The sequence below is a fragment of the Humulus lupulus genome, chromosome 1 (genome assembly GCF_963169125.1).
Source record: "Humulus lupulus chromosome 1, drHumLupu1.1, whole genome shotgun sequence".
NCBI classification, from domain to species: Eukaryota; Viridiplantae; Streptophyta; class Magnoliopsida; order Rosales; family Cannabaceae; genus Humulus; species Humulus lupulus.
In genome coordinates, this window is record NC_084793.1 from 73,083,944 (window position 1) to 73,109,979 (window position 26,036).

General features: G+C 37.1%; 2 protein-coding genes across 35 annotated transcripts; both read right to left on the bottom strand.

The window, feature by feature from the left end:
• Positions 1-764: 764 nt before the first annotated feature.
• On the bottom strand, positions 765-8,701 carry LOC133794389 (probable diphthine methyl ester synthase). 7 transcript variants are annotated; one of them, XM_062231645.1, is made up of 11 exons: positions 8,650-8,701; positions 7,545-7,595; positions 6,752-7,297; positions 6,143-6,219; positions 5,563-5,625; positions 3,680-3,761; positions 3,456-3,580; positions 2,722-2,951; positions 2,587-2,625; positions 2,153-2,184; positions 765-1,000 (listed from the first exon to the last, which is right to left on the bottom strand). In XM_062231645.1, exons 7-11 carry the CDS (start codon positions 3,536-3,538, stop codon positions 992-994), a joined length of 393 nt encoding a protein of 130 aa, XP_062087629.1. In that variant the 5' UTR covers positions 3,539-3,580; positions 3,680-3,761; positions 5,563-5,625; positions 6,143-6,219; positions 6,752-7,297; positions 7,545-7,595; positions 8,650-8,701; the 3' UTR covers positions 765-991. The 7 variants fall into 7 exon arrangements, with proteins under 7 accessions (XP_062087629.1, XP_062087625.1, XP_062087633.1 ...); XM_062231641.1 differs by having other exon boundaries at positions 2,153-2,220; XM_062231649.1 differs by lacking the exon at positions 2,153-2,184.
• A 526-nt stretch (positions 8,702-9,227) lies between these two features.
• On the bottom strand, positions 9,228-25,741 carry LOC133794435 (uncharacterized). Of its 28 annotated transcripts, none has more exons than XR_009875241.1 (17): positions 25,597-25,741; positions 24,869-24,959; positions 24,484-24,714; positions 24,180-24,293; positions 24,004-24,060; positions 22,543-22,609; positions 22,175-22,389; positions 22,008-22,091; positions 21,823-21,922; positions 21,654-21,749; positions 21,424-21,567; positions 21,140-21,240; positions 14,474-14,572; positions 10,178-13,745; positions 10,035-10,091; positions 9,557-9,696; positions 9,228-9,434 (listed from the first exon to the last, which is right to left on the bottom strand). XR_009875241.1 is itself a non-coding variant. In XM_062231661.1 (4 exons), exons 2-4 carry the CDS (start codon positions 10,069-10,071, stop codon positions 9,513-9,515), a joined length of 294 nt encoding a protein of 97 aa, XP_062087645.1. In that variant the 5' UTR covers positions 10,072-10,091; positions 21,140-21,414; the 3' UTR covers positions 9,228-9,512. The 28 variants fall into 28 exon arrangements, 1 of the variants encoding a protein (XP_062087645.1); XR_009875237.1 differs by having other exon boundaries at positions 24,403-24,714; XR_009875223.1 differs by adding exons at positions 20,768-20,837; positions 20,970-21,022 and having other exon boundaries at positions 24,004-24,714.
• Positions 25,742-26,036: the final 295 nt, after the last annotated feature.

The following is a 26,036-nucleotide window of genomic DNA, read 5'->3' on the forward strand; positions in this document are numbered from 1 at the left end:
AACAAGTCACATTAAGTTACCATGCAATTCACTTGTTTTTAGTGAATATGTTGTGACAATAAGTGAATATGTAGTAAAGTTTCTTGTTTAAGCAAAATGATTATCAAAATGCATGAATGGAATGATCAAAGTGTCTGCCGAGATAAATCCACTACAAGAAAAAATGCTTTTAATAATACCAAAAATGTGTTATCAAAACATATCATAACACTTTTTGATGTGTTAAGACCGATTATGTTATCGTAGGTCAAGGTATTTTACATAACACTTTATCATTGTTATACAGATGTGTTATTATACTGTCAACAATAACACACTTTCTGTGTTATTTTAATAAATAAACAAGTGTTTAATTATATTATTTATAGTCGATTATATAACACATTTCAATACTTATAAATTTGTGTTGTACTACACTTTAGTATAACACATTTTTCGTGTTATACTACACTTTAGTATAACACATTATTTGTGTTATATAATGAAGTTTGCATAACAAAATTCTTTACTTAAAAATATGTTATTATAACACATTTTTCGTATTATTTTAATATATAAACTTTGTATATTATTATATATAATAAATGATATAACACATCTTCATGCTTATACAAAAGTATTATAATATATTATACTTTAATACTTTTCTAACATTATTAATATTTAGATAACTTTAGTTCTTTTTGTATGTATTAGCTTAGAGAAACATAATCTTTTTTTACTTACACAAAACTAGGAAAAAAAATATGAAAGTTGAAGCCAAATAAGGTAACATAAATAGATTTTTATTAATTACTCAAATGTAATTACAATATTTAGTCTACTAGTCTAGGCTTAAGAAATCATATTACAACATAATTTATGCCCAATTCAAATTCCATTATCACTAAATACAAAACAAGAAATGTATACAAAAATTAGTGAAATACATTCTTCCATTCTAAAGGTCTTAACTACAAATGTTGTCAAGAATTGCTCCAAAGAAATCATCTCAATATACCTGCACATTGTAAAAAAAAAAAGTCCTTTTATTATTAAGAACATAAGACTTAAGCTACTTTCCACCTGTAAGCATATGAAGTTTAAATTTAATTTGTAATAACTCCAAAACTTGAGGAAACAATAGGGTATAGCAAGATGTACTACCATGCAAAACAACAACTGAAGCACAAAAACATGCAACTTAAAACAAGGCTTCTGAAATGTATGAAGATAACAAACATATCATGCTCAATGATCAAAAAGTATGTGAGGAAGAATTGATTCCAGAACTCTAAATTCTATCAATATATCTCCAAAAAAAATAAAGAATAAAAACAGAATCACACTTTGACTTCTTATACAACAAAATCATAAAGAAAAATAATAAAATAAAAATGCCCCTGGAAACTTCTTTAGCATCTTTAATATAATGTTTAGCCCAATTTCTACAATAAAACTAAAAATAAAGTTAGAAAAAAGAACTCTTTCTAATAAAAAGAAAGAAGAATGTCACTTGTGCAGCTAAGAAGATCCAAGAACTAAAGTCAAAGATATCAAAAAGCAGAGTTAAAAGTGCACTTTGCTACACAATATTCATATATGAATGGTTAAGAAACATGTGTTTGAAGGCTTAAAGAAATAAACTCATGGTGTGACATCTAAACCTCAATGAGATTTCGATCAACAGCGAGGGAGTTCAGGGTAAGAGTTCCAGTTTCTCGCTATAGAGGACATCCATTCCTACAATTTATCAATATGGAAAATTGGTGCTTTATGTTGATTTAGTTTCATTAGTGAAATAGAATATACATCTTCAATTTCTCTTTGCTTGCATGTTGAACCAGAAAACACCTCAGGACTTGCTCTCTTGGTGACTCGTAGGGACTCTCTGTAAGAGCTAATTGTACATAACAATATTGGACATGCTTACATATTGACACCAATCATCTTTACTCATCTAAAGCATCTACAAACAAGTTCAATAATAAAAAGAATATGCATCTGTCTAGTTTATTATTTGCTAGCCCATAAAAAGTTTACTAAAACAAAACAATAAAATATCACTATATCTAATCTGGACCTTACCCTTGAAATGTGAAATAAATGTCAAGACTAGGTGAAAATAATTGTGGAATGAACAGAAAATAAATTTAACGAATAATCTACTCACTTCACCATTAGCAAGGGCAATCGCCATCACACCTGCAGCTTCCACTCCATGACAATTGCATATATATCCTTGTTAAATTTCACTTAATATTATGTAACTTATATGAAAGCGCCTAGGAAACTTTGTACTTTTTCAAGAGAAAATATAATTAAAAAAAGGATGCTTTTTAATTTTGACAAATATGAAAAACAAACACTAGAACACAATCCTATTTTATGATAGCCATCCAATGATCAAAAGTATTTATATTTTGCTCAGTGCTCTACCCACCCAAGATTTTTACATGGAAGTGGTTCATTATAAAGAGATCTTTCTGTTTGGAATGATAATTCTTTGCAAAATGTCATTCCAAACAAGATTTCGAGCATTTTCGACGGTTGTGTTTGAAAAGGTTTTGTACAATAAAAAAAATGGTCAATCACTTGAAAACATACCTGCATAAAGATCCAGGGAGGGTTCCTTCACACGAATATCTGTGATAACAAAAGTAAAAAGAAATGTTTGTGTTAATAAGAATCTCAGATTTTGCAACTCTTATCAGACTTTCAGAGAACCTTGTCTCACCTCACCTAATAAGCAGAGAGTATGTAGACCAAGATTCTGGTTGCTTTGAATTTTCTCATAGAAGTTGTCTAGTGTCCACGTTTCAGTAAAGAATGGTATTGACACTATCTCTCCATAACGGTAGAGCTGCAACCCACAAATTCCAATGGAATTCATCACCGAAGCATTGTGTATTACTTTGACAACAATACCCAATTTCTTTGCTCGAACAACAAGATCAGTGTGAGTTGTTGCTCTGAGTAGGAAATCCATATGTAAACATGAGGAAGAATAGAGGGAAATTTAAGTAAATTGAACAAAGAATCGCATGTATATAAATGTCATATTTGGAAAGTAAGATTGAATAAAGATTAGAGAAAAGTTTGAATCTGAAAACCTAATTAATCCAACTACAATAGGATAATTTAATCTTATTGAGAAACTTGAGAAAAAAACTATAACTTTGTCTCAAATTAGTTTTTATCCAATCCAAAACTACTTTCCAAACATGACCAAAATGAATAAAAACGAACAGTTACAATCTAAGGACTTTCAAAGGTCCTTGTGCAGCTAAGTAAGAATATTTATGATCACAATTATCTTCTTCTATATATCCATGGAGTTTGAGATAGCCCAAATTAGCAATGCATATATACATACATGTAACATTCATCTAATGAGGAAAAAATATATAATTTCTGATATAAACAAGAAAAAAAAATCACAAAGAAAGACAAATCAGAAAATTGAACGAACATACCCAAAAGGGTCGCCAACTACAAGGAAAGCCACATCAGAAACACGAGCAACTGAGAGTATTTCATCGGCTTTTTCCTCAACCATTTCTCTATCGGCAAGAATCACTGGCCTTCCATAAAGTTTTTCCTGACCAATGAAAAAAGAAATTAATCAATAAAGTTGTTAGCTTTGGAAATTGGTGCAAAAGAAAGTAACCAAATTGAAGAGAAAGAGAAAGAAGTGTACCAGGGTAGAAAGGCCATCTGAAGAGATACCGAAAGAGAGAAGAGAAGTATAAGCTTCGATGTAGTTTGTATTCGCTGTTGGACTATATACAAAATCATTAAAAAGCTATGAATATTTTATATACAACACGTATGTAGTTTGCAGCAATATAATATCATTGAGTTATAATAAACAAAAAAATTAATACAACTTTATTGTTTGTTTCTCAACACTACTAAATTTACACTATGGAAATTAATAAAAAAATGGTCCAATCTCCACCACTTTTTAATTTATTTTAACTATCAATTGAATTTAAATGACCATAAAAAATAGAGTAACAGAAGAGAACAAAAGAGAGAAGAAACAAATTTGTTAATTTCAGTAATGGGGTTGAAGCTATATAACTCTTTATGGCTGTTATGGTGTCCACAGAGGAAAATATTGAAGAAAAAGCAATTATTTTTTCAAGAAAACTTTAATATTATTATGGTTATGGCCCTTTGGAGTGGCAGATCAGTGGCCTTAAGTTCAGCATTTTTTCTTTCAAACATATCCTTGCTGCTCCCCACCCTAACTCACTCTTTCCTATTTATTTTATTCAAAATAATTCAAAATCGAATCAGAATCAGAAAAGAGCCAGAATCATAATTCAAAAGAGCAAAGGCAGAAAAACTAATCCAAGAACTTAACCATCTTGAAGTTCAGATTACAAAAACACTAGACATACAAGTGAGCACTTTAAATCGCCAATCCTATTTGCTTATAATGTCTATATAGCTAGTACTTTTGGTCTAATTTTCTTTTCTTCGTCTTCTTTTTATTTTTATGTACAGTCAAAACAAATAAGGGAACTTGATCTTGCTAATATACATCTGCAACTTGAGGACACAGAACCATATTCAATCCATACTGCTTTAAAGGTGAGAGAAGTTGAATTAAAAAGTCTACAAGAAGTCCTAGATAGGCTTTGCTTTGGAAATAAATCATATGAGACAGGAGCTATGAAGTGGGGCTTGTTAAATAGAGTAAAAACTCACATTCAATTATAGCAAAGTGTAATGAGATATGGAAGAGTGAGTAAAGAGCATCAAAATTCTACTCTGCTAATACCATTACAACCAAACACATAAAACACAGTCTCTAAGAATCATTATTAATTATTCATTTATTTTTATTTCTGATTAAAAATATACAAAACATAGGGAATTTATAGATAATTATTAATATATATATGATGAATTTTCTAAGAATATAGTCACTCGTCTGGTCTTATAGCAATGATATATAAAGTAATCCATGGTCAAAATTTAATGAACAAGTTAAATCTGATTATTATTTTGCTGATAAATTGAACCAGTGACTAATACAATTTAAAGAAGTACACATATATACTAAAATGATATAGTCCCATCATTTTTTATGACTTTGCAGTCCAAAATAAGAAGTTGAATTCAACTGGGGGTCAGAAACTCTGAACTTGGTAGATTAACTAGAGACCAAAATAAAACAAAACTCATCAACTATTATATTATTGACCAGTTATAATAATATGAGTTTGAACGATTCAAGGACTCCCTTGTTTGGTCCATATTCATTTATCAATATTTCATGTGGAAAAGAAGAAATAGATGATGTTCAGTATGGCTGGAAAAACATGGTTAAGGTGGCTTTAGTGACGAGAATTGTTCAGAATCTGTACAAAGGTATCTCACTGCATGCATCACTATATTATACTTGGATTTTCTACATGCATAGCAATCTGTCATTCATGAATACATGCATGATGGATGGTTCTTATTTTCTATACAAGCTTCAAATAATGTATGACATATATATTGATATGTATATTCAACATGACAGTGCTTCTATGCAAGACATAAACTAGTCATAAGTGTACTTACTTCTCATGGAATATGAGAATTTCTTACAAGAATTCCATGATTCAAGATTCGTGGAAATTGAACCTACAAAATCCAAACACATCAAAGTTAAGTCGAGAGATAAAATAAACCTAATATCCCAAAACTCAAAGGTAATGTGAAATAATAGATAAAAGTGGAAGAGCCAAAACAACAAACATTATGAAGACAAAATATATACACAAATCTTAGATTTACAGTTTTTTTATATTTAAAATAGAGGGGGATCCATAACAAGAGCAAAAAATACATCTAAGTACAATATCTGTGAATGTAATGAACTAGCATGAGCTTTTTTTTGTACCTTCAATACAGGACCAGAGTAAGAGAACAGTATAACCAGCCTAAAAAAACTCAAAGCTCCACAAATATACAATATATAAAGTCACTTTAAATAAATTCCATAATCTTTAATATTGTCTTAGTTTAGACAAAGTTCAAGCAAGTTTATTTATTCTCCAGAGCCACAAACAGAGAAAAACTAGGTGTTTTATCTAGGAGCATTAATTTAAAGATCCAATCCTAGGAAGATCAAAGCCACAAACAGAGAAAAACTCAGAACCTGCATGCATAGGAAGATCATGGAATTTCTAGGAAGTATGAAGCATAAATGTAGAAAGACAGCTCTAACGTACTGACCTGTTCAGAAAATAAAAGTGTTACTCAATTATCAACACATAAAAAGCATAGAACATCAAGATTCAAATTCTACTGCAAAAGCAGAAAACATAGAAACAAATGACCAAAACTCCAGACAAGAGAACTGCATGTACCATTAAACACCATTCTACATATAAAGAGCATGTTAATTGCTAAGGCAATTGTTAATACGCCGAAGAAGAAACTAGAAGGCGAATACCACTGAGATGCCTTTGAACCAGCTGTAACATACACAACACAAAGTTCGTACACACAAAGAAGAGCAACAACTAAAAGTAAAAGAACAGCAACAGCTCTTGTAGAAGTAAAATTCAGTGAAATGTGAGTGAAACTTTCTGAAGTCAGGTGGCCAGACATAAAAATAATATAATTCATCAAAAGCTTCATCACAATACCAACAGAGAGCATTTTCCCTCATTGATCAGTGATGATAAGTACCAAGGAGGAGCAATAGCAAAGTCGTATTTCAAATTAAAAAATAAAATCCAATGAAATTAAAGAATTAACTTACCAGCCTTTGCTTCTCAAGTTGGTAGGTAAGCAGCTCATTGTATTTATTACAGTCTGCAGATAAAATTTAACATTATAGGGGAATGAGCATATTACAAAATAGAATCTTAACATATGAAGCAAAGTATTTAATAATTAAAAAGAAAAGAAAACTGCATTACAGCTTCAACTTCACTGTTCAAAAGTGTATCAGTAAATCTAAAATTAACCCGTTCACAGATTTCAGTTCCATCATTAGCATCAGGACAATGAGAATTCCATTCAAATTGAGCAATTGCATACAAACACAAATATAAAAGAAAAATTCAGAGAGAACAAAAACAATATAGGATAAATTATTACCTTCCACAGCCAAAAAAGCCACAGATAATATGCATAACAATAGACACTCAAAATCTTATTAAAACAATAACATCTCTAAAACAAATGAGTCACCGACAACAAAAATCCAAAGTTTAAAGCACAAATAAGATGTTGACATCAAGTAACCCGATTTAACATCTCTGAAGTCCTCGTCAACTTCTAGGCAAGTAAGATGTTTGAAAATCTGGGGAAAAAATGACAAGCACAAATATTCTTTAGTGTGTAAGGTCATTTTTTGTATGTAAAAAATAAATAAACAAGAGAAAATGAAATCCCTTGAAATTCTAGTTTTTTTTCTTTCCCCTTCTTAAAATACAATTTCCAAACATAAATGTAAATAAAATTGTTCAGATATTAGAAAAACCATATCAAATCGACTGAACAGTGACAATAATAGATTTGTAGAGTCCACAAGGAAATAAAAGCCCAACCTTTCGATCTTTATCACTTAAAAGGCCATCAAGAGCAGGGTGATTAAGAAACTGTACAGAAGAAGAAGAAAAATTATTATTTTTAAACAATTCATTAACCAGAAAACAGAAAGCCATAATCTCTTTTGCAGAAGTTAAAAGGAAAGGAAAACACAGATCACTTACAGCAGTTGACCAAAAGGAAGGAATAGACTTTGCTATATCATTTCAAGAGATTCATAAAATATGGAAACCAACCTCAAGGAACAGTGCACCTAATTGGTAACGTGACACAAATTGCAAATGAAAAGATGTGGATAAAAACTTGCCAATTACAGTATATATCATGAAAATTGTACACTTGACCCAGTGGACACCAGACTGAAATAACCAAATTCAGTAAGCAAATGATAAATCAACAAATACTTTAGTCCCTCTGATCGATTTGTAACAGGAATAGTCCATGCATTATAGACTAATTGTTCCCTTTTTAAAAGTTTACTGAATTGGACTAATATGCATTTTTTGTAATAAAACAGATGGAAAACTAACTGTACAACTTTCAAAATTCTAGTACGTATAAAGCAACTTAAGATACACAAAAATAGAACTTTGGAACATATTATTAATAACTAGATTCTGACATGAGATTAATCATCAGAGCAGAAGAGTAAACACGAACTAAGTCTCTATGATCAAGAAAGGACTCAAGTAAGAAAAAGCACTATCAATAAGGGCCTACACTTGGCAGCACCCTGCCCACAAAATGTTGAAACTTACTTTATAATAAAAAGAGTAGTAGATCAGTGATGGCTTTCTTTAAAATGTGAGAGCAGAAGTGAACACCCATGCTCCAGTTCTTAATTTCTCAAGAGCTTACAAAACCTCTTCCCCTCAGAAAAATAAACAATCACAACAACAACAATGCAGCAATGATTTATTTACAGAATTTTGGACTTATAAATCAGAATTAAAAACTTATGATTACCCTATTCTCCCCACCATGAACAAGCAGATGTCACAATAACAAGAAGCATCTCAGAACTAAAAATAAAATTAAAAACCTGAAGCATTTAGGACACATCTCTTGCAAAGTATTGATTTAAAGAAAGGAGAACCAACCAACCTGTAGAGTTGATTCAAGATAAGAGGCCCCACAAATTGAGAAAGATCATTGCCAATCTACAAGTTATAAAGTGAACAAAAAAATAAAATATTAGAAAACATATTTGGTCTGATATAAAATTTACACTTAAAATAACATATTTGGAACAGCAACGGTCTGATGTTGGTTGGTGAAAAATTAGAACACTGCTGTACTTTTTCCATATAAATGTGCAAAAAAGAAATGCTTTGTGCTATAATGTTCCAAAGCTATAATGAGCGAGAGAGAGAGAGTAGTTGAGTACTAAAACATTATGACTAGGAAACTTTTGGTCATATGAAAAAAAGATCCAGTCTTGGATACTTGCCTAAAATATGCCAAAAGGTACCTAACATAGTGACATGGTGTGCTCAAAATATAATGATATATTATTATGGCCAATTTAGCATTAAGGAAATATATCATTTGATAAAACACTAAAGATTAAAATCAAAAACACATAATCCATTTCTTCTGAACACCTTAAGCAAGATTGGCATGTATCAATAGGGCTAAAACTAGTTTGTTTCAAAAGAATGTAAAATAAGTTTGTCATAAGAGACACATAAATCAGGTTTATACTTTAATTACTACATCATATAACGTACCTCTGGAAACATCAAATGGGATAGCCCACTTCAATATTGACCATTCTATATGTCATGAAAGTAAAGTTGATATCTGAGGGATTCGACCACCCATGTATATGGCAGCCATCATCCATCACAACCATTGCCCATATACACTATGTTCCTCAATTCCATTTTCTTGCGATGTATATATATATATATATATTGAGTTTAAAAATGAAAAATAATTAGAGAGATCTGTAAATGTAATTATAATTAATTTGGCAAAAATGGTAACAGTAAAATTAAATGATACGTACATGGAGTAAGAGTTTCCTGGCAGAAAATTGATTGGCTGGCAGAAAATTGATTGGCCATGACCGGAGAACCTTCACATAAACCAGGAACAATTTGAAATTGCCTGAATTCACCTCCAAAACCTCTAGATATGCTCCCACTTCTGTATGAGACATAAACAAACAATCACATTAGTTTGATCAAATAAAAAAGAACAAAGTTGAAAATTTTGTAGCAACAAGCTTGTACACCACAGACCCCATGCCTCCAAGTGGAACACCTTGAGATGCAGATGGCTTGCAACTTTCACGATTGAAAGGATCAATTGGAGCTTTTTACAAAGATATACAATTAAGCAATTAACTTTCAAACTCCTATGCATACAGATTATTTCATCCAAGTGTGCATACAGATTATTTCATCCAAGTGTTAATAGTCACAACACCATACGACAAATCATTACTAAGGTAAAATAAAATAAATGAAAGAATGAAAATTTACCCTTCCATGAGAGGCTTCTTCTCTTACATATGACCATAACCGTATACCTAGTCGAACCTAAAAATCAACGTCCATACACAAGTTATAAGTTGAGCAAGACAAAAATCAATAAGCGAGCAGGAAAACTAAGAGAAGAAACCCACTCTTATATTTGACTACGCATATTCTTCTCTCCACAGCCCACCCCACACTCTCTGCCCAAAATAATTAAGCTCGTACACAGGTTACCCTTCTTCTCCACAATACCCAAAATTTTCCCACGACAAAGAGGGTGACACGAAAATATTGGAGAGACTTGGGTATCGGGTTTCACCCCAAACTCATCCTCCATGAGTGAGACAAGAGCCAAAAGTTCATCATATAACTCGAACTGGGCATAGCTCTAGATGAAAATCAAGAATGTATCTTTATCGACGGGGCAAGAGGAGCGCTTCATATCAAGAAGGAGATTGGTCATGGAGTCAAAAGAGCCAACCTTGGCGAGTTTGTGAAGAATCTCCTGGTAGATGGAGGTAGTGGGTGAGAAATTAGGCTGTTTCGAGGCCCAGTCGAAGATGCGAAGCGCAGAGGATTCATCATTCTGGCGACGAAGGGTGTCGAGAAGCTGCTTGGAGGTGAAGTCGGGAGGGAGGGGTTGATGTTGAGATTGAGAAGAAGAGAGTGAATTGGGATTGAAGTTGAAAGAGCGGTGGTTGAGAGAGTGAGGAAGAGACCAAGGACAGCACATGAAAGAGAGAGAGGCCAAAAAAAAAATATAACTTTTACAAGTTATAGGCGGGCTCCCAAAATATATTGCCGCCGTTTTTTTCCATTTACCACATACATATCATAATACTTTTTTAGTAGAATTATATTATTATATTATGAAAACAGATATTTGGTGTAGTGATCTCACCAACCACTTGGGGGGCAGAGTACATAAGGGGTCGAAAAAAAAAAGGGTCTCGTTTATATCCTAAAAGGATCCCTTATATCACGAGGATCCTAAAAGGAACCCTTATCAAGAGGATCCTAAAAGGGCCCCTTATATCAAGAGGATCCTAAAAGGACCCCTTATCAGAAGGATCCTAAAAAGACCCCTTATATTAGGAGGATCCTAAAAGGACCCCTTATCAGGAGGATCCTAAAAGGACCCCTTATATCAAAAGGATCCTAAAAGAACCCATTATATTAGGAGATCCTAAAAGGACCCCTTATCAGAAGGATCCTAAAAGGACCCCTTATCAGAAGGATCCTAAAAGGACCTCTTATATCAGGAGGATCCTAAAAAGACCCCTTATATCAAGATCCTAAAAGGACCCCCCCTTATAAATAAAGAAGAAGACCTTGTAAGGCATCGTTTGAGTTCACAAGGATTAGCTACCGTTATGAACATCAAGGAGGTCAAAAGGTCCTACAAGAAAAGCATCCTAATAAGAGTAAATGCTTCCATAAGAGGAAGTGCCTCAGGAGAAGCGCCCACCAATAAGCCTAGAGCGGCCACCAAGCCGTCTAGCCAAAAAGGGTCCTAAAAGAGACCCTTGCAAAAATAGTATTATGAACAATGACGAGGACACTTCTCGCAAGAAATAATAAGCGCGTGCAAAAATGTATAAAAGGATAACTAGAACCCAAAGGGTCAATATATCCTTATAGATACAATCAAGAGGCACCAAAGAACCAAAGAGGGACTTATTGAACCCCTTCGCATGGGCTCCAAAGGACCTCAAGCCTAATAAATAAAAAAGACAACCTATCAAACCCCATTGTGCGGGCTCAAAGGGACCTCGAACATAGAGGAATAAAGATGAATAATCACATATGTATACATATAAAAAAAAGAGCTTCGATAGTGTGACAGGACTCAAAGAAATTAAAAACAAGATAAGGCTCAAATGAGCATACAACCACATTGAATTGAACAGTAAAAATTGCATACGCAAGATCTTAAGGCCTCCTGCCGTAGGCGTTCCACTCAGCCACCCTAGCAACAGCGTGCTCACCAAAGGAGGAGAAGTCGAAATTAGGATTTTGCCTCCATACTCCGTAGAGGGCGCTCTCTATGGATTGACATTCGATATTGGCCATATTTTCCTCTAAGGAAGTGACCCTCCCCTGCAATGTTGAGATTGTGGCCTTTGCACCCTCAAGATCGGCATCTAAGCGAGTAACCTTGTCCTGCAGCATCACGGCTTTGGCAGTCGCCCTCTTCTTCTTGTTTGATGATGAAGAGGCCCTTGCCAGGGCCTTCTAAAGCTTGAGGTTGCTTTCAATAAGCTCCCTCTCGAGCCCCTGGACCTTGACCGTTAGACGGTCCCTTTCAGCATTCGACGAGGAGAGGTCCTGCGCCGAGTTGGAAAATCGTTGGGCCACTGTATAAGTCTGCACAAGAAAAATAGCAATAATGATGACAGGCAAAAAAACAAGAGAAAAGAAAAGAGGTAAGGCTGATGTAAGATTCTTAAACTCAGCCAAGTGGCAGAGCGTACAAGAGTCTCCCCAAGCTTTGACATGGTGGAACTCCCGAGGCCTCTCCAATCAGCCTCAGGAAGGTCCCTAGCGACCTGGACATACCGTTGCCCATAAAAGGTCGCCATGTGGCCCACCCAAGGTGCCCCCTCTGAGTCAAGGGCGCCTAGCTGGGTAAGGACAGATGACCCGTTCACCGAAGGAGGAGGGGGCGCAGGAATATCGGAAAAATGAGCCCCCAACGGACCAGGATTGAGCAAAGCATGAGAGAAAGCATCCTAGTCCTCAGAAAAGTGACAGACGAAGCCCCTCAGCACAGCCTATTGATCATGGGAGTGAGAGGCCATGTCATGGTCTGTAGGGGCTAAAGGAGAGCACCCCCTGGGAGACAGAGATGGTCGGCGAGGTCGCCTATGTTCTGGGGAGACCTCCTCCGGCACACACTCTACTTCACCCCATCAGAGTGAGGCTCAGCCAAAATAGCCCTTTTGCTTCTGCTCAGGCTCTGAAACCGGGGATAGCTTGTAACGGTTGAGGTTGGTCATGGTGAAGAGACGTGCAGCCATTTTTCCGATAGGGCCAGCATCGAGAAATTTATCCATTACATCCGCCTCCAACCCGAGAACGTCGGGCACGATGAACTTCTCTGCACAATCCGCACAGTTGCCAACACGAACATAAGTTCCAAAACAGTAAGTTAAAAAAAAACTTGAAGTACTTACTAGGAGCTGAGTGAAAGTGCTCAGGAACAGAAATGGGACCTTTCACAAAGAAGAAGTCGTGCTTGGTTGGACACAGAACCCTCTATCAAGGAGACCGAAGAATTGGCTTTCTGCAGGAAATAAAAGCCTTTGGATTTAGGAGTGAGCATGAGGTTGTACATGTAATGCACCTCTTGAGCTATGGGAGCACGCCCGTTATGCTCCATATACGCAATAAAGCTCAAGGTCAGCCAGCTGTTGGGCGCCAACTGGAGTGGAACAAGGTCAAAATGGTTAAGAACCATGACGAAAAACGGGTGTAATGGAATTGTACAACCCGCCTTCAAGATGTGCTCACTCATGGCCACATAACCCTGAGTAGGGTTATCAGCCCGGTACTTGTTTGAAGGAACATATAACTTGTACTCTGGGCTAACACAATATTTCTCCGCTAATTCTAGCAATTTATTTTCAGAAACATGGGACACTAGGGTGGATGCCAATAAGAGACCAGGGTCTTGCTTCTCAGGGGCCACCTATCGCTGTTATCTTTTCAACATTTCTGCAAAAACAAAAGAAAAATGTGAGGTAGAAACAGGGCACTTTACCCTCCATTTTTTCTTCCTAGCAAGGGTCTTCCACCGAGGCACTGAGTGCGAAAGCGCTAAGCAAGGGTAGACCGCGAATAAGGGTTGAGGAGAAGATGGAGTGGCTCCATGACAATCATTAGGGGAAAACGGGGTAGGAGGTTCAGGCGAGAGATTTCCCTCCATAAACTCCAACTCCATCTGCAAATCTAAAAGGATCACCCTAAGGTTAGCTATATGGTCGTAAGGTCAAGGGGGAAAGATACTTCGTCACCCCTCAAAACTGAGTCTATTTCTCTCTCCACCACCAAGATTTTACGTCTAAGTTCAGCCATATGCTCAAGATGACAAATATGGACCTGCCTCAAGGTGTCGTAGTCTTGATGAGGGTTGTCTTCAGGGGACTCCAAGTCTGAAGATAAGTCTACAAACTCGATCCCCGGAGGAGCATCGGATGATCCTTCACATGTCATGGGATCTCATCTCATAAGTAAATAGGGTTAACGTATAAATGAGAGGATTGCTACAAAACACAAAGGGAATGGGCTCAAAACCTCTAAGCATAAGCGCTCTAAATGATCAACTACGGGGTATGAACGAGGGCATATAACTTGGTTAACTCACGACGAGCTCTGGTCAAAACAACCCATCCCGAGTGGAGCTAATTTAGACCCAGTGAACATAAGGGAAAAAGAAAGTATACCTCAAGTAAGTAAAATCGAGCGCTGATGTGGTCAAAAGGAGGCCGAGGGTCAAAAGCACCGTCACGGTCGAAGAGAAGCAGAGGGCCGAAAGTACGTGTCTGCAAAACCAAAAGAAAAGGATGTTTTAGTCCCCACACACCTACATGAATATGGGCATAAAAAAATGCACAAATAATAAAAAGTGAGGTAGTGAGGAATCGAACCCCTCACCTCTTGAAAAGAGTAAGGATTCCAAAACCACTAAGCCAAAGAGATAAAGTGTAAAGGATAGGCTAGACATGAAGGACTATTTATAGGAATCATGAGCTCATCTTAGCCATTAAATCCCGCACTTGATCTATGGTCCAAAATGGATCCAAACACCCACATTGGGATCTGCGAGGCCAAATAATAGGCTCACATTCAACCGCAAAGTAATAACAAGGATCATCACAAACACCATCTATGCTTTGGAGGCCTATTTCTAAGAACCAAAGAGAAGAGTCTACCAGAGCACCTAAAGGTCCTCTCCTAGACTGAGGGGCAAGTGTGGATGCTCAAAACTCCATGCTTGTAAGAGATACAAAGCACATGCTAAGGTCCCCTAAATGCCTAAATACATGCTTGTGCCACAAGGCCCTTGGGCTACCATCTTCTCGCAAGGAGGCAAGTGAGGCTATTCTCGGCATGCCTAGCACCCATGCACCCAGCGAGGCAACGCCTCGTGCAAGAGCCTCTCACGAGACCCATCTCGCGACTGCCTCCACTCGGCGCACCCAGCAAGGCCACTACTCGCACACCAGGCAGCGCCCCTTATCACGCGCATTAGCCCCTCGCGAGACCCATCTCGCAACTACCTCCACTCGAGTGGGATCCTTAGCATGGCCTCGTGACACCACCTGGGATCCGTGTGCAGGGCCTCGCGACACCACCTGGGATCCACGCGTAAAGCCTCGTGACACCACCTAGGATTCGCGCGCAGGGCCTCGCGACACCACCTGGGATCCGTGCGCAGGGCCTCGCAACACCACCAGGGGCTCGTGCCAAGGGTCGTGCATCATGGCCTCGCTCCAAGGGGCCTCGCCCAGGAGCCATCTCGCGTGCCTAGGGGCCTCGCCCAGGAGCCATCTCGCGCGCCTAGGAGCCTCACCAGGTGCCGTCTCGCGCGCCTAGGAGCCTCGCCTCGCATGACCACCCATCACAAGGATTGTTGGGGGTGTCCCAACGAAGGCATAACGAGGTCATTTTCATGGAGCCATTCCACAAGGTCCATGTTTGCCAAGAACCTTGGAATAATGTATAAGGGTTTCAACACTTGAAGTCCATGGGAATAAAATACCTTGCGAGGATAAAAACCTGTGGCTCGAGGAGGCTGTACAAGTACGATATGCGCCTACAAACCAAGAGGAGTTAGAGTACAGGCACGATATCCATGCCAGAAAAGTAATGGTCGTATAAGAATGGTATATGGTACGGACTCCCTCAGCACGCTTATGAGGTCCGTATCTGACAAGTAGTGGAGGCATAATATGGTACCAAGACAAGAGTGCTTTTGCAGACCCCTGACACGTATTGGAGTAGACCACCATTCTTTCAACACCACTACACCTGAAACCACTCTCCTGACAATGTACTTGTGTACGATCTGGTCCCCAAGACCACAATGTATCGCGGGCCATTAGAGCCCACTATAAAGGGAACCAATCTTAAACATTGAAGGGGGTTTGGAAAAAAATTGTAGCTTGATACAAGAGAGAAATACAAGTTCCTTTCTCCATTTTTCTTCTGCAACTATTATCTAAGTTTCTAATTAGATTTTTGAAGTTCTTCATTCATAAGCACTATACTTTGATTTTTCTAACTTAACATCATTGACGAGTTCTCACCGAAAACATAGGTAAATAACGTTTAACCATTTCCTTTCACCCATTTAGATAAGATAACTATCTATAAACACTATGTTTAAATAAACTTAAGTACTAGATAAAATAAAAAAAACATGAACCATGTTAGTTTCAAAACATCATAGTGTAATGACCTGACTAACTTAAAGACCTCGGACCATTAAAACTACTAAGACATAGCTATTATTTTCGAATACATACATAAAATAATATAACTTTATTAGAAAATCCAAAATATGGGATCCCATTTTTATTACATAAGAACATAAAGAAAACAAAACTTTTATTAAAAAGACTCAAGACATAAAACATCATCCTCAATCATTCCCATCGATACATTCATTTAGTCCTCTCCCAATACACATGTAACGACCCAATTTACTAATAAGGCTTAAGGGCCTTGATTAGTGTGCCGGGAGGGCATAATTGGAATATATGTGATTTAATGATTTAAAGCATGTTATATGACTATTTGAATACTTGAGATGCATGACTATGTGTATTAGTATGCATGTAGGCCCTGATTAGGTTAGAAGGGCATAATCGTAATTTTGGCCTGTTGCAGGCATAACTGTATATATATGCGATAATTGTTGAGACCACATTATTATGTGGATATATCTGTGATTTGTGACTCGAGACGATCCTAGTGAGCAGATTAGCAAAAAAGTCACGGCATGGATTTATGCCCGGCTCGGGGCGAGCCTGGGGGTATGAATGGGAATTTAGAGAATACATCGAGGTTAATTTTGGTAATGAGGAATATAATTGGTGATTAATTAGGTATCGGAAAGTAAGCAGAAAATGTTAGAGACGCTTGAGGAATTAGCGGGAATTGGGTAAAATGACTAAAATGCCCTTAAGTGGATTAAAGGATTTAAATTAAAAAGGAGGGCATTATGGTCATTTGGCTTGCAGGAGATAAGTATGCTGAGGCTTTATGCTTAGTGGGAATTGTAGAAAATGGTAGAAGGCTAAGGAAAGAAAGAAAAAGAGAGAAAACAGAGCAGTTTTTCAAAAGGGTCGGTTTGTGGTTCTCTCAACGTTTCTCTTCAATTTTCTTGGAGCAAAATTCAAAGGAGAGCTAGGTCAAGCTGAGCCATAAGGTTTCTGAGTTAGGTTTGAAGATTTGGCAAGGGTTTATCAAAGATAAGCCATTTGGGTGAGGTAAGACTTTGAAGTTTCTCCAGTTCTGGTTTTGATTTCTAACTAAGGTATCTAAGCTGAATTGATGGGGAATTCTAGGAAAGTTGGAGCCAAGGATTGAGAAAGAGCAAGCTAAGGAGGTCTAGAGGCAACTTAAGGTCGAATTTCCATCAAATGTATAAATTCTGAGCTTTAAACTTTGATGTCTTGACTAGTTTTTGCTGAGTTTCTGAAGTCTATGAGCAACAATGGTGAATTTTGAGATTAGGGATGCATGTGATTGGGTTTTGAGTATTTGGGATGCTTAGGATGAGTGAAGTGTGTTAGTAAGTTTGTTTTTAAGTTTGGAGAAGGTTTGGAGAAGTTTTGGTTGAGTTTGGCTCGAGGAAATCGCATGAAGGGAAAATGTGGTGTTGGCTGTCTGTGACTAGCAATACAGCGCTAGGCTTTGGGCGCTGTAGCGCTAGGCCAAGCTTGCTGAGGGAATTTTGGTTCTATTTGTAGGGCTGTAGCGCCCTCCAATGAGCACTGTAGCGCTACCCTGTCTTCAGAAAGGGATTTTAGGGTTATTTACAAGGGTTTTTGACCAAGGGTTCGGGGTTCGATTCCACCACCCTGTTTGGTAGAATTAGGACTTCCCGGGAGCTTGGGATTAGTCTCGAGGCTAGGTTTCGGACTTGAGGTTTGATGATGACTTTGACCTATGGTTGTGATTAGGTGATCGCTAGGGCTTGAGAGGGATCGTGCTCAAGGAGTCAAGTGATCAAACTAGCGAATCTAAAGGTAAGAAAACTGCACCCGGTTATATGCTTGTGATGGGACTAAGTGCTCCCGATATCTGTATAATGTCAATGATGGTATTATGCCATGGGACATGTGATAGCGGCCTAGGGGTGCCGTACACAATATTTGCGCATAGCATGCGGCTTGGCCACTAATAGCCGAGGATAGCTTAATATTCATTGAGCTCGGTTTAAGAAGACCGGAGTCAGTGGGATAACGGAGGGTGCGGCCTGAGGGCGCTAACCCTAGTTATCATTTGTAAATTGATATATGATATGAGTTGATATGTTTAGTATGCTGAATACTTTATTATTTTGAATGTTTATATGGTTGAGAATATGATATGCAATATGAGATATTGAATTGTCTGTTGATTGCTTATGCTCTGTTATTGTGTTTTCTTGCTGGGCCTTGGCTCATGGGTGCTACGTGGTGCAGGTAAAGGCAAAGGCAAGTTGGACCAATCTTGAGATGGAGAGCTGCGAGGTTGAATGTACATAGTCAGCTGTTCGGTCACCGTGGCCGAGAATTGGATTAGGACAGAGATTGCCTAATTGTCTTTTTTGCCTTAATACAGCTACTGTATTTAATTCCTAAATCTTTTGTAAATGGTTTAATTTTAATATTTTTGGGATCCCGTGTAAACAGGAAATGTTTCTTTATAAGAAATGTGACTTTTGAGACCAAAATCTTTTAACCCTAGTTCCATTATGGTTTCAGTAACACGATTTTAACTAAATGACTTGATTAGCAAGTCTAGCACTTTAATAAACACACAGTGTAACGGTCTTGGCTATCCAGGGCGTTACAACACATGCCAAAGCCGCCATGAATTTGTCCCGCCTTCCATGCTCATTTACCTGCACAATCTAAATAAAAAGGAATGAGCCTATTGCTCAGTAGGGAAAAACGACTAAAACATAAGACGTAAAAACATAAACATAAAACATAAGACTACAAATTATTGGCCATTAACTCATTACCGTAGTATGTGATAGAAACCATCTAGGTCCTCTTGCTACTATTTAGAAGTAGGTTTAAACACAAATATAGTATATGATAGAAACCATCTAGGTCCTCTTACTACTATTTAGAGGTAGGTTTAGTCATAACTATAGTCTAAGATAATGATAAAAATCTCAGGATTTCCTTATTTACTATCTAAGCAACCATATTTCCCAAGCAACTACATAAAAACAACATACATACATACATACATTTCCTTGCCAAAAACTGGGTATTTGGGAAAAGTGCAGGACTAGAAACTCCTAAAACCAAACAGTAAAAATCATAAATTTCCTAAAGAAAAGAAGATGAAGAGAAGATCTAAACCATCAAGATAAGAACTTACCGAAAACCTTAAGTTTCAAGAAAATCAAACATCTAACCAAAAGCCATTACAACAAGTTAGGATTTGGAAGAAAATTAAAAGAATAAGAAGAACTATAATGACCTAAACCTGAGGACAAAAGTACCTTAGATAGCTTAGAACTTCGATCTACACCTCAATACTGAAATCCCACTCTAGCTTACTTCCCAAGTGTTTAGAAAATCTTAGATTTGAAAGCTTTTAACCCCAAAACCCTAGTGTTTCTCTCTAGAATGAAATTAGCAGCTTGGAGGCTCTGAGAAGTGCTTGAATGATGATGAAAATGGTTGAGTGAAGATTCCTATTAATGGAGTTCAAGGAGTGAAACTAACTCCTTTTAGAATGAATAAAAATTGAATTTTCTTCTCAACAGATGCCTAGAACTCAGTCAAAATCGTTCAAAAGCAAGTCCAATTATTGAGGGTTGTTTCTAGCTCGGATTCCGCGAACTTTCAAGATATGCATGTGGAACTGATATATCACCCCCTATAGGCGATATATCGCCTCCCCCATATTCCCGAGGCTTCGTGGTTTCGTTCGTGCGAAGTCGACGTGTTTTCCATATCATCATAGGCGATATATCGACCCCTATAGCTGCGATATATCAGGTTACATTGATATATTAAACACGTTTTTGCACACTTTCATCTCACTTGATGTTTGTTTGAACAACTTTTACTGAGTAATACGAGATCCTAACAGCTAAGGGAAGGTTCTAGACTTCCTAAGTTTTTATTAATTTATTCATCTAAAATCCTTAAATTCTTAAATAAACATACAGGTGACAAATGTCACATTCTTAATTATTATATCTAAACCTTAGATTATAATAAATAATATTTCTAGGACCAGCTATAATAATCAAACCTTATGAAAAAATTAATATTTTTAAACTTTATGCTAAACTTATAAAATCCATAACAATCTCTATGAGTTTCCAACTAAATCCTGGCTTGAACCAATAACCACAAAAACTAAAATGCTACAGCATAAACTACTACTATGTAGCTAAGTAAAATTCTGAGATGCTACACATAGAGTAATGGTGTTCCAAATTTCACCATGTCACTAAATGAGATCCTTCATAGTGAGTCCAAGTTCACCACTTCTACCTTTTCTTGGGTTCACTCGTCATGGGAATTGGGGATCTTTTTCTTGGCTCTGGCCTTGCTGTTGGAATATCTGGAGTCAACAAGAGATTTAGATGGAATTTAATAGAGTAGACATTACTCGACAAGGTGTTGAAGTTGGCTAGAAAATACTTTTAGGGTCTGTATGAAGCTTAATGAGATCTTTTATGATAATTTCTTTTACCTCATTATTTTCATGACTTATCAATTTCATCACCACATCAAACCTTGCTTCCTCTAGATGGATGTGAAAGCAAAAAAAAATAAAAATGTCTCACATAAAGTTGTAATAATGATAAATAATGAACACATGTGAAATGCTTAAAAAAGAAAGAATAAGGATAGAACACATACACGACCAATGGAATAACAATTTGAAAATGCTTCCATAAATTTCATGACATAAATCCCACAATTAAACCCATTGTCCTATGCTGGGACGTCTTTTGCGAATTCTATCGGCAGAATTGCAAATTGAAAATTTGGCCCAAGTTTCATGGCAAAAGCAAGACAGAACAGTCCATCCAGTGTAATAAGTTGAGGTGCCCATGAAATTCAAACGTGTTAATCAAGTAATTTAGATGAAATGTTAATACAATATTAAACATTTACAATAAATTTGATCCAAATTCATTTACCGTCTCCAAAGTGGTCTTCAAGCAGGCCTCCTTGTTTCTACCCGACATCATCGAATCATATACGAACACCCTTTCTTTAACGGTGTCGATGTGTGACATAATCCAATGATTACCCCATACTTTTCATATCATGGGGACCAACATCTACAAATCAACAAGGCAAGATAACTATGAACTACAACTTTATTGATAACAATTAACTGAAATAAAATATTTACTAGGACACAAACCTGTTTAGTAACGCCGAAATCAACATAAAATATTTTATCCCACTCTTGTTCCTTAGAGAACTTCACTACCGACTTTGCCAAGCCCAGATTTGCATTCTAAACATAAGAACAATACATTAATCAAGTTATAATACATAAAAAACATTTACGCAAAGTAAAGCCAACTTACTTATAGATACACAACAAGGCATGAAACAAAACTTCGGAACACCGTCTGGTGAGGCGGCACGTTCCTTCAACGTGATAATGTGGGCACAGCAAGTAATCACCTACACGCAATTGAAACTCATAATAGTTAGTATTCAATATTATTGGGTTATTAGGATGGAACAAATTCAAAAGAGAAGTATGCACTGTGTCCATGATCTGCATCTTTGGTTTTAGGCATGCCATTTTAGTCATAGTAAGCTCAGCTTCCTAAACTTGACCAACGAGTACCTACAAGCAGATTAATTAATTAAAAGGAAACAATTAAACATAGTAAATGAAATTAACCAAATCGTGTAAGATTGGAAGCATACAACTTAGCCAGATTATCTGCAAATATGAACTTAGTCAATATGAATTCATCAGAGTGAGTTTTTCTCCTTAAATTTGTGAATGGAGGCACGACACTGGCATTGCCCCTCTTCCTGGCGTCCAACCTGTTCTAGAGGGTCGCGTGCTAAACGCTGCTCCCGGCCCCTTTTCGTACTCGGCCTTCACCATTCTCAGACTTCGCCGTTCCCGGCTCTCACTGTTCATTCACATATATGCACACATAGCATAATTAAACATGTATAAGCACAATCAATGGGGCTACATCCTGCAACACAATCATATCGGACAGTGCCCTGCAACACAAACTATAGGGCCTCACCCTGCTCTACAGGTATAGCAGTTTTCTTACCTGTGTCTCGAGCTTCCCAAGCACCGATGCCCCGAGCAGAGTCCCCTACTCCGAGCCTCGCTGAACCCTAGTCACAACACATTAACAATATCAATCCATTAAATAACTTTGGGTCATAATTCTAGTCTCCGAGACATTGAATTCCATCAATCCGGGTGATAAAATCCATCCCGAGCCTAAACTATTGGATTCCCGTGCCTAAACCCCCCTTAAAGCCCAAAAGCACACTAAGTGACGCGGCCCCATGATCCCATTCCTTGGCCCGCCCCAACCAGAGACCTCCAACCCCAAAACAGGGCAAGTGCGCCGCGACCCAAGCTAGGGCATGCCGCGGCCCGCCCCTCTTCCTGGTGTCCAACCTGTTCTAGAGGGCCGCGACTCAGCAAGAACAATGCCGCGGCCCGACCCTTCGAACCCAGAAAAATCCTCCATTTTTACTTCCAAAACCAAGCCAATTTACCCAAAAACCAATCCAATAATTCAAACTAATCATCACAGAAGTTCTACCACCATCTCAGCAACAAAACCTAACAAGAGTTAACCCCAAATCCAATCTAAAACTCTAGAATGATCTTTCACCTATCCCACATGCAAACTTCTGAAATACCAGCAGGAAACCAATATAATTCACTAAGTTAAGAGCTTACCTTGAGCTGAGTTGAATCCCTGGATTAGCTCCCTAAGCTCCAAGCTTCTAGCTCCCAAAATCCCAGCTCAAAATCCTTAGTTTCTGGTTAGATTCCACCAACATACACCAAGCTTCCAAGAAAGAAAAAGGGAACCAAGAGATAGAGGGAGAAAGGGTCGGTTTCCTTAAGTTCTGAACACTTTCTCCCTTTTATTTTATTTAACTTAAATTCTAAGGTTATCTTAAAGGCTCGGGGTTCCAAAAACGTCCCCGATGGCAAAATGGTAAATTTTCCCAATATTCCCTCCTAGACATTCTAACTTCAAATATATCTCCAAATATTTATTTCCATAACCCAATAACCCCATAAAAAATCTAACGCCCGAAATACCCTTCGACTCCCCCCGGGTCGGGATTTCAACCCCGTTGTGACTTTCTAGCTAACCGCTCTCTAGGACTGTCTCAGATCATGCAACACAGATATAACACAAGTATATCACAATTATTACAATTACCACATTTATGCTCTCAACGGGCTAAAATTACAAACATGCCTCTAATAACCAAACGAGGCCCACCTGCATATTTAATTCACCTAAACATGCATCTCTAATCACATACTCATAAAAATTCACACATTAAGATAATAAATCACTTATTGCCCTCCAGCACGCTAATCAAGGCCCTAAGCCTTATTAGCAAATTTGGGTTGCTACATCCACCAAAGTGATTCCAATAGTACAACTACAACAAATATTTCAAAAATAAAAAATTGAAGCATATAAAATAATCAAAGTACTTAAGTTGAAGGGACTGGTAATAATAAATATTACCTAAAGAAAGAATGTGCAGCCTTTCTTTAGCCTTTTGATCAAACCTTTCATGCAATTCTTCATGAAATTGAACACAAAGGTGGCCCAATTTAGATCCTTTAACTTGTCAACATCTTTTAATATGGTCAGAAATTTTCTGTTCACAAAGTACCCTGATGTAGGGCACAAGAAAGTACCTAGAGCAAGCATCATAAAATGAATCACAAAAAAATTGTTTGTCCCTTCTGTTGAACTCAGCTTCTTCTTCAATATGGATACTTTTATCTGACACCCATTCCCCACCACAGATTCTGCAATTGCAAAAACATCTTCACTAAGTATTAATGGATCGATTAGTGTATCACCATCTTTGACACCAAGTATTTCCTGAAGGGATTCAACTGTGACAGTGTAAGTCACCTCATCAATGGTGAGATTCATAGTGTCTTGGTCTAACCGCTAAAACAAGTACCATAACAAATGGACACTGACTATGGGCACCTGGTTGAAGAGGAGATAACCATAGCATATATCATCAATGGCTTTCTTTTTTAGATCATTCATTTGTTTGACAACAAATGCGATCCTCTCATCGCAGCACCGGCACTGAACAGTACCATGTTTTTTGGCCTTTGGCTCGTCTTCTTCCTCAGCCTCCTTTTCATGAGTTTGTGCCTTTTTTTTTGAGGTTGTTTACGCTGCTTGCTGCCTTCTGCCATCATAGTTTTCACCCTACTCGTAAGATGAGAAATAAGAAAATCTAAAGTATGCTTGTCCTGCTCTTCCTCATCTTAGGAAAAAATATATTTAAAAAGCAGTGAACACCACCAAGTGCACATACAGTTAGATAAAAACAATCCAAAATTAAAATGTACGTCCAACTTACATTAATTGTCTCATTTCCTTTTTTGCTATTTTTTGCACGCTTGCTGGGAATGTCCTCATTTTAGTCATTTGATGATGGTTTTCTCTTCATTCTGTCAATAAAAATGGTCAATAATTTATAATTACCATCATATAAATTACATAGCTTTATGAAGATTAATTACTTATAATACTCCCAAATTGCTTCAGAGTGCATACAAAACTATTCTATTAGTTATCTAACACACCCACGTATACAAACATTGTCATTTTGCTAGAAAAACATGAATGCACTATCTAGGTGGTTATATGAGTATCAATTACTCATTATTCTAACATGCTGCTTCGGTATGCATCTAAATCACTATTTGTGAGGTTATATGAATCCATAATGATGCACATAGTATTATGAATATTCATTACTCATAATTCTCCCAAATTGCTTCGAGGTGCTATCTAAATCATTTATCAGTAATCTAACACGCACACGAGGCATTAATTTCCCTGCATTTTATTCAATGACCATAATATTTTTTTTTCATAGAATCAAATAAAAAACAAAGATTTAATTGGGCCCAAGAGAAAATCATATGAACACAAATCCATTGAAACCACTAACATCGTAAACTACAACGAGAAAGAAAAAAAACAACACAAAACCCTAACATTACCCCACGGGAAAGACCCAAACCAGAGAAGAAACTACGAACTAAACCAAACGAGATGACCCAAACCAAAGAAGAAACTAACATGATTAACTGGAAAGAACGAGAAGCACATTATTATTCTTCTCAAAGCTTGATCACGCCGAGAGTTGTTCTGCGACTGAGAAATGAGATGAGAGCAAAGTTGGGGTTTTTTGAAGAATAAACTATAGAGTGTGGGAGAGGGGGAGAGTGACAGTTGTACTCTCTAAGCACTTTAATGTTAACTGAGACAACCATCTTTTCAAATTTGCCACGTTGCCAAGAAGTAACCACTCTAACCGGTTGCACTTTTAAAATAAATATAAAAAAAAGTAACATTATTAAAAATATTAGGAATGAACGACCCAGATCAATTGCGGCACCGATTCCGCCAAAAAAACGAGCGTGAGGTTAACGGGCTCCTATTAAATTAAGTGTATTTATTTATATCTATACAGTGGTTATTTTTTTTGAATTAAAATGCTTGTTGACAATATTAAATAA